This window comes from Symphalangus syndactylus, chromosome 8 (assembly GCF_028878055.3).
Source record: "Symphalangus syndactylus isolate Jambi chromosome 8, NHGRI_mSymSyn1-v2.1_pri, whole genome shotgun sequence".
NCBI lineage: Eukaryota > Metazoa > Chordata > Mammalia > Primates > Hylobatidae > Symphalangus > Symphalangus syndactylus.
The window spans coordinates 16,681,548-16,696,244 of NC_072430.2; the positions used below are offsets into that span (position 1 = coordinate 16,681,548).

The 14,697-nt window shown below is 49.8% G+C and overlaps 2 protein-coding genes across 10 annotated transcripts in view; one reads left to right on the forward strand and one right to left on the reverse strand.

The window, feature by feature from the left end:
* Positions 1 to 9,082, reverse strand: part of WDR25 (WD repeat domain 25) — a 156,529-nt gene extending 147,447 nt beyond the window's left edge. The window contains exons 1-3 of one of the 6 annotated variants that reach the window (XM_063643910.1): positions 8,105 to 8,296; positions 7,034 to 7,313; positions 3,385 to 4,221 (exon numbers count right to left, since the gene is read on the reverse strand). In XM_063643910.1, the coding sequence (XP_063499980.1) occupies positions 3,385 to 4,206 (822 nt within the window). In that variant the 5' untranslated portion in view covers positions 4,207 to 4,221; positions 7,034 to 7,313; positions 8,105 to 8,296. Of the gene's footprint in view, positions 1 to 3,384; positions 4,222 to 7,033; positions 7,314 to 8,104 lie in introns of those variants that run through there. The other 5 variants (XM_063643912.1, XM_055288178.2, XM_055288179.2 and 2 more) reach the window with 5 other exon arrangements.
* Positions 8,315 to 14,697, forward strand: part of WARS1 (tryptophanyl-tRNA synthetase 1) — a 42,428-nt gene continuing 36,045 nt past the window's right edge. The window contains exons 1-2 of one of the 4 annotated variants that reach the window (XM_063643914.1): positions 8,451 to 8,549; positions 14,362 to 14,395. The gene's annotated coding sequence lies outside the window, so the exon portion shown is untranslated. Of the gene's footprint in view, positions 8,550 to 9,118; positions 9,572 to 14,361; positions 14,396 to 14,697 lie in introns of those variants that run through there. The other 3 variants (XM_063643913.1, XM_055288185.2, XM_055288186.2) reach the window with 3 other exon arrangements.

A 14,697-nucleotide genomic window follows, 5' to 3' on the forward strand; every position in this document is an offset into this window, starting at 1 on the left:
CTCCTGCCTGGCTCCCCACCGGTTCCCAATCCATCTTCCCATCCTGGCTCCTCCAGCCCCTGCCATACACTCGTCACACTGAAAAGTTGTTCAAAGTCAATTTGCCCAAAACCAATTTGCCAAATAACCCCATCACTGAAAACTGTCAAATATCTTAAAACAGAGAGGGCCCTGGCCCACCATTTGTATCTATGGCTTATAAAAGCCCTAATGTTCACGACACCACAGTAAAAAAAGAGGGTCAGGAGATGCCAACCCTAGCAGCCATGCTGACCCTGGCCCAACCTCATGACAGTAAATGTGCTCTGCCCTGGGAAGGCACCGAGGGTGCACAGTGCAGTGGGCGGGGCTCCCCAGAAGCTACCTGGCAGCCCAAGGCGCCCGTGCCAGTGTCATCACCTGCAGCACACACAGTCTCCTCGGGACAGGCGGGCACAGCAGCGGCACCTGGCCCCACCCAGGGCAGCCCCACAGACCTGGACCCAGGTCTCTGAATCGCCCAGGAGCAGGGCATTCCTACCACAGTCCCTCAGTCCGAGCCACCCTCACTGCCATTCCAAGCTGGGCCCACTGCGCCCTCTTCTGGTCATGAGGTGTCACAGTTCGTTGGCTGCTCACGGTTTCCCCTCCATATGGGCAGAAACATCTCTCCCCCACGTCCCCAGTGGCACCGTGCCTGGCACATTCGTCTACTCCACAAGGCCAGAAATCAATGCCTCTACTCAGGTGCTCTCTGCTCAAAAACTAACATGGGGATGCTTCTGTTTAGGAAATCTAAATTTCCCAGGCAAAAGTGACCCAAGCTGCTGCTCTGCCAGCAGGGCCCAGGGAGCGCTTCGCGCCACCAGGCGGAGGCCAGTCCCACAGGGCCCCAGGTCTGCCCCTCACCATCAGGAGAGAGAACTCCAGAGGTGAGCGGGCAGGTAGGCATCCACCAGGACACACCTGCTGTCCCCACATCTCTCCAGGAGGCAGTACCCTGAGTGAAGGGCACGCCGCCCATCTCTGCCCATAGCATCCCTCTCCTCCTCCAGCCTGTGCTGCCTTCGGCCAGGCTGCCCTCTCTCTCCCTCCAGGTTCCTCAGAGAGGATTGCCTGTGCCCCTCAAGTGACTCACCCCACAGCCAGGACTATCTTCCACAAAGCCCCTGCCGCGTGCCAGCCCCTAGACTGGGCGCCTTGGACGCCACTGTTCACCCCAACTCCAGCCCGTTGGCTGCACCATGGCACTTCCCCAGGAGGCGAGGCTGCAGTCACCCCTGCAACAAGAGACAAGGGCGGGAGGCCCCTGGCCCTGCTCCCAGGGCCCCCGGGCAGCAGTGGGGAGCAGAACATTCAAACAGCAGACAGTCATGAGGGACGCCCAGAGGTGAGAGGCTGGACATGAAGACACCCTGCCAACCTGCCAGCTTCTCAAGTCGGGGGATCTGTATGTCTCGATCAATGCTATTTCTCCAGCCCCTAAAACAGGACGTTGCACAAGGCTAGAGCCCACTAAACACGTATTCAGTGGACCCAACAGGGAGCTTTTCAGACTTTCCAGGCTGGGCCTCAACTGTCAGTAACCTAACAGGCAGGAAAGCAAAGGGAGGGGACCCTCGAGAGCATGGGGCGTGAGAAAAGCATGGAGGAAAGAAGGCCTCAACAGGAAGGTGAGCACAGGGAGGACAAGGACCACCACTCGACCTCCAGGGCCAGCCAGACACTGCCCAGGCCCACCAGCAACCCTCCAGATGGGCTTCCCACCCTCCAGCCCTTGCAGCGCAGACTTGGGAAGGAGAGCAGAGAAGCCCCGGGACCACAGGATCAATCCCAGCATGCTGTGATCCACACCAGGGATGCCAGAAGCCTCCGCGCATACTTCACAGCCCCCGGAATGGCAGGAAAAGCACCAAAGACCTGAGTGGAAAATCCTGGAACTCCAGGCTGAAGACAGAATATGACTTTCTCTCCCACAGGACTCTGAATCTTGCTAGAAAAGAGCACAGACAAGCCACTTCAGGACTTCAGTTCACCACTTAAAAATGCCACCCATCAATTCAGCTCATTTCAAAGACATCTCTATACTTGGAGCTTCCTTTCTTCACTTAAGAAAATGCTTCCGAGGGAGAAAAGCTCAAAATGTAATTTGCAAGTGAAAAGATGTAGCAAAGTTGGTTCCAGAACTCTGAGGAAACAAGGGCAAGGGAACCACCATTTACTGAGCGCCTATGAGGTACCTGACTCTGTGCAAGGCACTTTTTCAGCATTTTTCTCACATGAGCACATGACCCAGCTATGATTTTGCCCTTTTACAAATGAGACACTAGACTCCACAGGAAGGCAGCCGGCCTGTGGTCAACCAGCTAGCTACTCTGCAGCAAAGCTGGATGTGAAGCCAGGTCTCTCGAAGTTATTTCCTTTCCAAGAGCTTTCTGTTCAGCTAGCATTGAATTGGCACCCGCTACATATCAGGTGCTTTGCTAGCTGCAAGGAGAGAGAGGAAGGACGCAGTGCACAGCTCGAAGGGCTGGAGACAGGTCCCAGGTGGGCACAACGACCTATCACACTGTACCTGCATACTGGGGGACTGCATTACTATCACTTCAGTAGCCTGTAAAATAAATAAGACAATGCAAAAAAGAGTTTCCATGTAAAAGCAGAAGTCCCCAGAAGGGCACGTGCAACCTTCCCTGACCTTGCTTCCCCAGCCTCAAGTCCCTCACCCACACATGCTTGAAGCCAGCTCCCAGGCCGTCATGCTTGGAGCCAACACATACACATGGCTCCTGCAGCCAAGCACGCCCTTCTGCCCCCATCCCCAAGCAAACCTTCCCCTTCCTCAGGAGGCCTTCGCCGAGCCCTCCCAGGCTGGGCTCCCAGACCATCTGTGTGTCCTACTGGGGGCCCGTACTCACAGCTCAGGGTTGAGTCTGTCTACTTGTCCATGGCTCCTGCCTCACTGTGCAAGTCCTGACACCAGGGGCTGGGTCTACCTACCTCTCCCAACAGCCCCTGAAACCGGCACAGCACCAGACACAGAGCTGGCATGGCTCAATGCTCCACAGGGTCACCGAGGATGTCCCCAGTCCCCAGGGCTTGGTCCTGGGCCTGCTTATCTTCTCCCACTAATTACTCTCACCTCCTCCCTCACAGCCTCCGAGAGGGATAAGGAACAGTATCCTCTGGTGACCTGAGCAAGGCAGCATCAGGGAAGGGTTGGGGCAGGAGGTACCCACAACCCAGGGCTGACCACAGATGACCCTTTCTCGAATGCAACAAACAGAATTACAGAAATCTACACACAAAAAAGAGTTCAGCCTGTAACCTCCCTCCACTTCACTATTATTCCAGCAGTGTATTCCTAAGAGCATCTGAAAGCAGAAGTTTTCATTCAAGTCTTACCTTGAAAGTTTTATCCATAGAAGTGGAGAGAAGCATGTGGCTCTTAGAAAGGACTGGACACCACTGAATGGTGTTGACAGGGCCCCTATGGCCTCTCAGGTGGAAAAGCACTTTCCTGGGAACTGTGGTTTCTTTATAATGGCTATTCAAATACGGCTGAATAAACTCAGACACTCCGGGGCCCACATAGAGAGGGGCCGGGGCACGCCCTGCAGGGGGCCCCTGTGGCTCCACCTCTTTACCCTTGCCTGTTTCCGTGCTTAAAGCCTGCAGCTGTCTTAGTCTTTTGGGAGTATAGGGTACCACACAGTCCTCACACTTTTTCTTCTGAAAAGAGCTGCCATTTTTACCTACGGTTTCAGACTCACTTTGAGCACGGAAAGATGATTTGGGAAAGTTCCTGGAGAGTTTTACTTGCTTAAAGCGGGCAGCTGCCAGGGGCATGTGGCTGGCTGGAACATGGCTCGTCCACAGAGAAGAACAAGAAGGCTCTTTGATGGGGAAGGTGACTTGAGGCTCCTTCCCGGGCCACTGTAGCCTCTGGCTGGGGCAAGATCCCCGATCGCTTCTCCCAAGCTGAGCCAGTGGAAGGCGATGGCCCCCTGGGTCTTCACAAGAGCCATGCTTTGTGGGCTGTGCCCCTGCTTTGGGTACATCCAGTGTACCAGATGCAAAATCCTGCCCAGGTGATCTGGCCACACTAGAAGTGTCTTTCATCTGGCCGGTGGCATTAAAACTTCCTGCAGGCTCTGTCTCAGCCTCCGAGTCCGAATCATCATACGCTACCAATGAAGCCATTAAAGACGGAGTTCTTGCTGTCATTCAAAGCCAGACCACCTAAGATCAAACAAAGTCAAGCGTCAGAAAATGTGCATGGAAGAATATGTACGTAGTTATAAGAAACCATGTCACCTAGGAAATCCAACTCAAGACTCGTAAGAATAAACACAGGCCAGGCGCGGTGGCTCACGCCTGTAATCCCAGCACTTCAGGAGGCCGAGGTGGGTGGATCACCTGAGATCAGGAGTTCGAGACCAGCATGGCCAACATGGTGAAACCCCGTCTCTACTAAAAATACAAAAAGTAGCGAGGCAGGGTGGCAGGTGCCTGTAGTCCCAGCTACTCGGGAGGCTGAGGCAGGAGAATCGCTTGAACCTGGGAGGCGGAGGCTGCAGTGAGCAGAAATTGTGCCACTGCACTCCAGCCTGGGCAACAAGAGCAAGACTCTGACTCAAAAAAAAAAAAAAAGAAAAGAAGAAAGAAAAAGAATAAATACAAAAAAAAAGGCTTTTCTACATACCAGGCCTAATTAGTTAGAAGATAAAATTTTTGAAATTAGAACTATGGAATAGCTGGGGGCAAATCTATAAAAAATAAGCAAGACCTACATGAAGAAAACTAAGACTGGGTACAGTGGCTCACACCTGTAATCCCAGCATTTTGGGAGGCTGAGGTGGGCAGATCGCTTGAGGTGAGGAGTTGGAGACCAGCCTGGCCAACATAGTGACACCCCATCTTAAGTAAAAATACAAAAATTAGCCAGGCCTGGTGGCACACAACTGTAATCCCAGCTACTTGGGAGGCTGAGGCAGGAGAATCTCTTGAACCCGGGAGGTGGAGGTTGCAATGACCTGAGATTGCACCACTGCACTCCAGCCTGGGTGACAGAGGGAGACACCATCTCAAAAAAAAAAAAAAAAAAAAAAGAAAAGAAAAAAGCGCTGGGTGAGGCGGCTCACGCCTGTAATCCCAGCACTTTGGGAGGCCAAGGCGGGGGGATCACAAGGTCAGGAGCTCGAGAGCGGCCTGGCCAACATAGTGAAACCCCATCTCTACTAAAAATACAAAAATTAGCCAGGCGTGGTGGCATGCACCTGTAGTCCCAGCTACTCGGGAGGCTGAAGCAGGAGAATCACTTGAACCCAGGAGGTGGAAGTTGCAGTGAACCAAGATTGTGCCACTGCACTCCAGCCTGGGTGACAGAGTGAGACTCTGTCTCAAAAAAGTAAAATTAAAAAAAAAAAAAAAAGGAAAGAAAACTAAAACTTTTATGGAAGGACATAAAAGAAGACTTAGGCTGGGCGTAGTGGCTCACACCTGAAATCCCAGCACTTTGGGAGGCCAAGGCCGGTGGACCACCTGAGGTCAGGAGTTTAAGACTAGCCTGACCAATATGGCGAAGCCCCGTCTCTACTAAAAATACAAAAATTAGCCGGACATGGTGGCAGGCGCCTGTAGTCCCAGCTACTCGAGAGGCTGAGACAGGAGAATTGCTTGAACCCGGGAGGTGGAGGTTGCAGTGAGCTGAGATCATGCCACTGCACTCTAGCCTGAGTGACAGAGCAAGACTCCATCTCAAAAAAAAAAAAAAGAAAAAGACCTGAAGAGACAATGCCTACAGAGAAAGAGACAGGACTTTAAAAATGCCTTTGGAAGGTCCATTTTGGTCATATGTGTTACAAGTTTAAACACATCATTTTCACCCCAGCAACCCCACTGTAGAACTCTATCCTACACAAATACTAGCATATGTTTGCTAGATGTATAAAGCCATGAAGATAAATGTATAAAGAAAACCTGCTGCACTGCTTATTAGCAACAAGTGAGAACATATGCTCATCATCATGAACGAGGTTAGGTCTGAAAATACTGAAATCAAAAGATGTCCAGGATCCATGGTGGGAAAGGCCTGCTACTTTCCCCTGCACCCTTTCCCTGTGCTCCAGCCCTTCCCTCTTTTCTCTCTGCCTGGAACATTCTTCCCCCAGATATCCCATCTCTGTAGCAGCCAGCTGGAGAGATGGGCCCACAGCATAAGGCTAAGGTCCTGAGGTGTCCGTCTACCCAAGTATGCAGGGAGCAATTCTGAGGGCATGATCCAAATCCACCCGTTTCACTCCCAACACACAGATTCACGCTGCAATGAATTTCTACTTGTTAAAAAAAATTCTTTCTGGGCAGGGTATAGTGGCTCATGCCTGTAATCCCAGCACTTTGGGAGGCCGAGGTGGGCGGATCACCTGAGGTCGAGTTCGAGACCAGCCTGGCCAACACGGTGAAACCCTGTCTCTAGTAAAATACAAAAATTAGCCGGGCATGGTGGCACACGCCTGTAATCCCAGCTACTCGGGAGGCTGAGGCAGGAGAATAATTTAAACCCGGGAGGCAGAGTTTGCAGTGAGCCAAGATCGTGCCATTGCACCCCAGCCCAGGCGCCAAGAGTGAAACTTCGTCTCAAAAAAAAAAATTCTTTCTGAAATTCTGAACCATCATGCACAATACATTGTTATCAATTAGTTCCCAGAAAGAAGTGCTTTGGTAATGTTTTACTTCTGTGCTGTTAGCACCAAGTACAATCCAGAGAAAAAGAAGGGTGCTAGGCACTCCTAGGACAGCAGAGGGCGTGGTGGAACAGCACAGAACGCTCAAGCAACAGACCAACTTCCAAGAAAACCCAGTGCACCCAACCTTAATCAAACACGCCAAGCTCCGCCTCCATCCCCCAACAGGTGGAGTCAGGTCAGCATCAACAGATTCCCTCCAAGTCCTTTGCTAAGTCATTCCAGACAGCCTATTACCCACCTCTTCTTCTAGACAATGGGTTTCAATGTCCCCTGGAATCAACCACCCAACCCCTTCCACACCTTACCCCCAAATGGCACCATTCGCCTGAGGGTTCCACTGGTCTACAAGTCAGGTCATCATTCCATAAATGTCTGTAGTCAGCCTCCTCTAGTAATGCCGCTCCAGTTCGCAGCCCATTCCAGGCAGGTAACAACTTCCACACGCAAAGCCAGAGTTCAAATAAAACGCCCGGGCGCGGTGGCTCACGCCTGTAATCCTAGCACTTTGGGAGGCCGAGGAGGGCGGATTACCTGAGGTCGGGAGTTCAAGACCAGCCTGGCCAACATGGTGAAACCCTGTCTCTACTAAAAATACAAAAAAAAAAAAAAAAAAATAGCCGGGTGTAGTGGCGCGCGCCTGTAATCCCAGCTACTCTGGAGGCTGAGGCCGCAGAATTGCTTGAACCCGGGAGGCGGAGGTTGCAGTGAGTGGAGATCACGCCACTGCACTCCAGCCTGGGCTACAGAGTGAGACTTTGTCTCAAAACAACAACACAACAACAACAACTTCTAAAGCCAGCCAGCCAGCTCATCTTGGATGGAACTAATATAATATGAAAGACTAATTATAAACTAATGGAACCGTGCACTGCAAATAATTTGGCATTTCTGTTCTCTAAATGCTAAGCCTGGTCCCGAGGCCACTCTCAACTTCTCTGCCGAGGCACCACCCACCATGCACCCAGATTCCCACCACCAGGGTGCCCGTGCTCCCTCTGGAAGGAGATGAGGGATTAAACGAAGAGGAACAGACAGTCAGATGGAAGGGAAGGCAGGGACACTGGAGAAGAGTCTAAGGAAGGAGTGAGTGACTCTGACAGTCACTATCAGCATGTCAGCCCCATGAGGACAGGACTTTCTGTGTTTTGTTCACTATTCAATGCCCAGCATCTAAAAATATTTCTGGAATGCAAACAGGTGGGAGGGGGAGATGCTGAGGAAGTAAAAGAAATAGGATATTCCCATTCAACAAATATTTCCTGATTAAGTACTCTTTGTCAAGCCCTATGCTGGGTCTGGTGTGGGTGGTAATCAAACACAAAACACAGATCCCCCCGGAGGCCCCAGAGCGATGAAAGCAACAAACAAGATACGACCAGAGATGGGTTTTGAAGGATGAATAGGAGTTAGCTGAGCTGTCAATAGTAAGAAGTAAGGTTGGTCCAAGGCACAGCGCTTTCTGAAGGAACAGGAAGTGAAAGGAAGGCAAGCGCCTATGACAGACCGCGTTAAGAGGCGCGGCGCGCTTTGGGCGCTGCCCAGTCCCGGCCCCTCCAGCCCGGGGCCCGCCGCTCACCACACGCACCGGAAGCGCTCCGTTCTCCTGAAGGCAGACCGGACAGCACACCACCGTCCAGTCACGTTCCGACGCGGAGCCGGGGCCGCCAGCCAATCAGTGGCGGCCTCTGCCCCGCCCCGGCGTGAACAGCCAATGATGGTGCCGTCGGGCCGGAAGTTGTTCCGTCCGGACGGCGTTTCCACGGACGCGCAGGAGACAACCCGTTGCTGAGCCGGGAGCGCTGACGGGCCCGGCTGGGCAGGGTAAGCAAGGGGAGTAAGGCCAGGGCGGAGTGAGGGAACAAGGCAGGGAGTGATGGAGGGACGCTGGCGCGGCGCCCAGCGGCCTGCCCCTCCCGGGAGTATCCTCAGAGCCCGGCTTGCTGCCCGCAGCGTTCTGGCACCGTGAGGGGCGCGGAGCCTGCCACCGACCCCTCGCCCCTTTCCTCTGAGCGCCGCCGACTCACCCCGTCTCCCTTTCCCACTGGCACCCTTCATCGTCTCCACCTCTTCGCTTTTCTCTAGGAGAGAGGCCCCCATTTTTATTTAGCGCCTGCCATGTGCCAGAGGCTTTGCGTAGTGTTGCACTTAGTCCCCTCAACGGTAATGTTAGCAGGCTTCTCCATGCCCATTCCACAGATGAGGAAACCGAAGGGGAAGCAGAAAAGTAATGCGACCCTTGCCCAAGGTTTCGAATAAGTCCAAGCTGGGATCGAAACCCAGGCGTCTGTGACCCCAGAACTCCTGATCTTTCCACTACACTGCGCCGCCTCTGTGAACGGATGCGGGGAATTTACAGTTTCTCTTTCCACCGCCCACGACTACACAAAATCAGTCACACTGACGCTGAGGGTGGGGAACGGGAAGAGGGTGGGGAGGTTATTTGGAGGCCAGCGGGGGGTGAGGGGTGGCTGATGCAATAACCAGCTAATGGCTCGATTCTCAAGAGGGTTTCATTGGTCTCAACCTGGCCTCAGGCAACCCACTCCTGATTGGACAGTCTCATCAAGAAAGTTGGTCAACAGCTCAAGTGTTTCTGAGAATCTGGGCGATTTATAAGAAACCCTTAGCTGAATGCAGGGTGGGGAAGTGGTAAAAAAAAGACAAGAGCCTCTTTTTTCAAAAAAGAAACTGAAAGAGGGGAAGAGTATTAAAGATCATTAAAGGGAAACTGAAAGAAAGAGGGGAAGAGTATTAAAGACCATTTCTGGCTGGGCAGGGCATTCTCAGCAGCTCAACTGCCCAGCGTGACCAGTGGCCACCTCTGCAGTGTCTCCACAACCTGGGTATGTATTGCCATCTTTGCCAGGCTTAGAGCTTGTTAGTGTTTTTACCAAAGTGCTGAAAACCTTGGTTTACGGGGTCAGGACTTGTGTCTTAGGATTAGGGTGTTATGCATTTTACTTCTTCCATTGACCCAAAGTTCAGGTAATTCACTGCTCCCCTAGGAAACAGAGATCCTGGCTGAGCAGTCGCGTGCTTGGATCCGTAGCTTGCCTCTCAGCACCGTCATGCTGTCTGTCATAGTTTTCACTCATGTAGCCTCCTTCTGTGCTCAACATCAGAACGTATTGTCATTCTTATTGTGACACCCAAAAGTGTCTAGTGCCTGGCTTCATATAAATTAATGTCTCTGCCTTTTAAGATAATGTTCATTCTGTTATTTGGTGGGGAAAGCAATCTTTCTTTTAGTGTTTAAAAAAAATGGAACATGATGGATCCCAAAAGGTGTCAAGAAATCCTTGCTCTAAAGAAGTCATTTTCTTGTCCTCTGGGAACTTGCCAGTCCAAAAGTATTGTCATCTACACTCTGGGGCCAAGGTATAAAGGATAGTATTCCACCTCCTGGTGGTATTCCAGGGATCCAGAAACACTCCTGGGCCACATTCTCTTCTCAGCTGCTCCAGAGTTGGCTGTCTTGATGCCACCCTTCCCCAGATTGCAGAATCAGTGTGTCCTGATCTTCTCTGTGAGATGATTTTGATGCATCCCAAGTCTTCATCATGTTGTTCTGTTAAACAATTCTATAATTCTTTCCACTCCTCATCCCAATACAATAGGCAGTTTCTTTAAGTGCCTATTATGCTCCTCCACAACAGTGGAAACTTTCAGAATGAGCACAAGATTCAAGTTCTCGTAAAGGGGGAATTGAGGGTTAATTTTCAAGAGCCTTTTCAGCTTTCTCCTTGAAGGTCTGCAGTGAAGTAGGCAGTTTTGCTCCTTACACGCCCAGTACTTTTGTTTAGGGAAGAAAATAGAGTACTTCACTGGTTATAACTGCATTTCTTTGTTTCAGAGTGTAGTATTTGTTAAACAGGTAAATCTACTTCTCTTAACAGACTCAATGTCCTATTTGCAATTTATGTGGTAAACACTGAAGACAATGGTCCTTCACCTTTTGGCATCTCAGCCTCCTTTGGAAAGGCAAGGAAGCCAGGAGACTGCTCAAAACCATGCACGTACCAATGTACGTGCAAGCATTAATGTAATTTCAGATGTTCATGAACTCCAAGTTGAAAAACCTCTGAAGTTCAACTCAATTCTGAAAGTCAACAAAGAAATAAAGGAAGATGTCGATAGGTAGGGAGAAGAAGAACATTTACACAAGATATGGGGTAAACTGATAAATGCGTGAAATGAGGAAGATGGTAGTTCCATTCTCCTTGTCTCTGACCACACAGAAAGTTGCATCATACACACACACACACACACACACACACACACAAGATTTCAATAGTGTGGATGATTCCCACACAAAGTATATGCCTTGTGATCGTGATCATCTGCTATTTCCTCAGTCTAATTTCATTCCCGTGTGCTTCTTAAATGGAGTTCTGATATTTATAGACACATGTTTTTCCCTGCAACATGGACCCTAAATGCAAGTCCAGTTTATCTAGCTGATCCTCTAGCAAAGAAACAGTTATCTATTCTATTGCAGTGGGAGATTGGCTGTCCTGGGATCACCCAGGCATTCTACCTGGCACTTTCCCCTGGAATTTTTAAGGATAATTTTTATACTTGATTGACTTCAAAACCTTACTGCTGCTGCCTTGTTGCCTTCCACACGGGGCACCGCATTTTTTGGAAGGACAGGGTAAACCAAAAGGAATTCCAAAAATAGTGACCAGGATGGTGGGCAGATGTTAGCAGAGGGTGAAGAAACCAGACTAGGATTGGGAGACCTGGAGAAGACTCCAGGAGACCAGCCTGGCTCTCCGCAGATCTGGGAAGGCTCAACTCAGTACCAGGACATTAAACAAGAGGCCATCTAAAGTCTACTGGGGGAATCGGTCTTCAACTGGAACAAGTAAAGACATTCTAAGGATAAACCTTAGAGGAAAAAGTTGAACTAGATGACGAAGGAGATTCATTCATTAGGTAAATATTTATTGATAAGCTGTGTGCCAGGTACTAGAAGTACACAGAAGAATAAACCCAGTGCTTACCTTTGCTGTCTGCTAGGGAAGACATGAATAACTAAACTGCAGTGTGAGTGCTTTCATAAAGTTACTAAAGGAGTGTTTGGGGATCACAGAGGATGGAGCAACCAACTTGATCCCAGAAGCACAGGTGTCAGGAGAGGCTGTGAAGAGCTGAGGTTCAAATTGGAAAGATAATCAATCAGCAGAGTTCAGGCAGAGAAGTGTGTGAGACATTTCAGGCAGGCAGGCAGGCAGCAGGGAGCAGCAGGGATTCTGAGAGAGCACATGAGCAAGGGGACTCGGGAATCAGATTCTGGCTTAGCTACTCCCTGGCAATGGAGCCATCAGCCTCTTGTCTGCTATTGCAGGGCACATAGAGTAACACCCAGCTTTGAGAGTTGGGAGAATTCAGGATAGGTTTCTGGACATGATGATTGGTGATTTGTGGCTAGAAGTAATTTTCATGAGTTTGATCGTTATTTGATGTGGGCAAAGACCTTAGAGAGAAATGGATTTCGACTGATTTGCTCAGCTTGTTGCTGGGGAGGGAATGGGAGAGCCTGAGAGTTCTCTCTAGCCCTAGGCAGAGGGTACTCCCGCATTCTTCCCTAAACTGGATGCTTTCTTATCTGAGTCAGTTATCTCACCAAACCTCCCTTTCTGGGAATTGAGGTGGTTCTCATCAAGGAGGAGAAAGAAACTGGCTGCTGTCCTATCCTGGTTTTCAGTATTATAGTTTCATTGAATTAAATAAATTTGGATCTACATACTTTTTTTTCAATTTTTGTTTTTTTATTTTATAAAAATTTTTTGGAGAGACAGGGTCTCACTATCCATGTTACCTTTCACTCATGTCACTCGTGTCCTTGTGAAGAGACCACCAAACAGGGTTTGTGTGAGCAACAAGGTTGTTTATTTCACTTGGGTGCAGGCGGGCTGAGTCCAAAAAGAGAGTCATGGAAGGGAGATAGGGGTGGGGCCATTTTATAGGATTTGAGTAGGTAAAGGAAAATTATAGTCAAAGGAGGTTGTTCTCTGGTGGGCGGGGCGGGGGTCACTAGGTGCTCAGCAGGAGAGCTTTTGAGCCAGGATGAGCAAGGAGAAGGAATTTCACAAGGTAATGTCATCAGTTAAGGCAGGAACAGGCCATTTTCATTTCTTTTGTGATGGAATGTCATCAGTTAAGGCAGGAACCAGCAATCTGGATGTGTACATGCAGGTCACAGGGGATATGATGGCTTAGCCTGGACTCAGAGACCTGACATTACCCAAGCTGCTCTTGAACTCCTGAGCTCAAGCAATCGCCTCTGCCTCCCAAAGCACTTGGATTGCAGTTGTGAGCCACCGCTCACAGCGCCCATGATTTACATACTTTTTGGAATTTTTTTTGTTTTGAAACAAGGTCTTTCTGTTGCCCAGGTTGGAGTGCAGTAGCATGGTCTCAGCTCACTGCAACCTCTGCCTCCCGGGTTCAAGTGATTCTTATGCCTCAGCCTCCCAAGTAGCTGGGACTACAGGTGCATGCCACCATGCCCGGCTAATTTTTGTATTTTTAGTAAAGATGGGGTTTCACTATGTGGGCCGGGCTGGTCTCGAACTCCTGACCTCAAGTGATCCACCCTCCTTGACCTCCCAAAGTGCTGGGATTACAGGCATGAGCCACCACACCTGGCCTACTTTTGTTTTTTTGTTGTTGTTGTTGTGTTTTTTTTTTGGGGGTCTCGCTCTGTCACCCAGGCTGGAGTGCAGTGGCGCAATCTCGGCTCACTGCAAGCTCCGCCTCCCGGGTTCAGTAGCTGGGACTACAGGCGCCCGCCACCATGCCCGGCTAATTTTTTGTATTTTTAGTAGAGACGGGGTTTCACCGTGGTCTCGATCTCCTGACCTCGTGATCCGCCCGCCTCGGCCTCCCAAAGTGCTGGGATTACAAGCGTGAGCCACCGCGCCCGGCTTTTTTTTTTTTTTTTTTGAGACAGAACCTTTCTGTCACCCAGGCTGGAGTGCAGTGGCATGATCTCAGCTCACTGAAACCTCCACCTCCCGGTTTCAAGCAATTCTCCCACCTCAGCCTCCCAAGTATCTGGAACTACAGGTGTGCGCCACCATGCCCAGCTAATTTTTCTGTATTTTTAGTTGAGACAGGGTTTCACCATGTTGGCCAGGCTGGTCTCAAACTCCTGACCTCAGGTGATCCACTCACCTCGACCTCCCAAAGTGCTGAGATTATAGGCGTGAGCCACCATCACGGCCAGTTTACATACTTTTAAAGCAAATATTTAACAAATGGATAGGATAGAGTAAAATAAATGACACCACAAATGTATATGTTTGGTTCATAAAGATAGGTCATTTGTAAGATAATGGTTGAAAGTGTGGGCTCTAGAGTCAAACTACTAGAGTCTATAGCGCATCTCTGCCATTTCCTTGTGATGTTAACGTGAGCGAGTTTTATTTTATTTTATTTTTATTTTTAGAGACAGGGTCTTACTCTGTCACCCAGGCTGGAGTACAGTGGCGCAAACATAGCTCACTGAAGCCTCAAACTCCTGGGCTCAAGTGATCCTCCCGCTATAGCCTCCAAAGTAGCTGGGATTACAGGCCCACCACCATGCCCAGCTAATTTTTTTTTTTTTTTTTTCATTTTTTTGTAGAGTCCCTATATTGCGGAAAGTGCCAGGATTGCAGGTATGAGCCACCATGCCCAGCCATGGGCAAGTTTTTTTTAACCCCTCTGTGCCTCATCTATAGAATGGAGCTAACAAATCTATTTCATAGGACTGCTGCAAGGCTTAAGTGAATTGATACATATACGATGCTTAGGACAATAACAGGTACAGATGTGTTCAAAGTTAGCAGCTCAGGCACTAGCCTTGTCATTTTCCTTCTCCAAGGTTTTACAGCAAGTTAAAATGAAGCTGGAGTTCAGCCAATCTTTGGAATCCTAAGAAACACAAGAAATATAATAACAGCACTTGTAACGTAGTTAC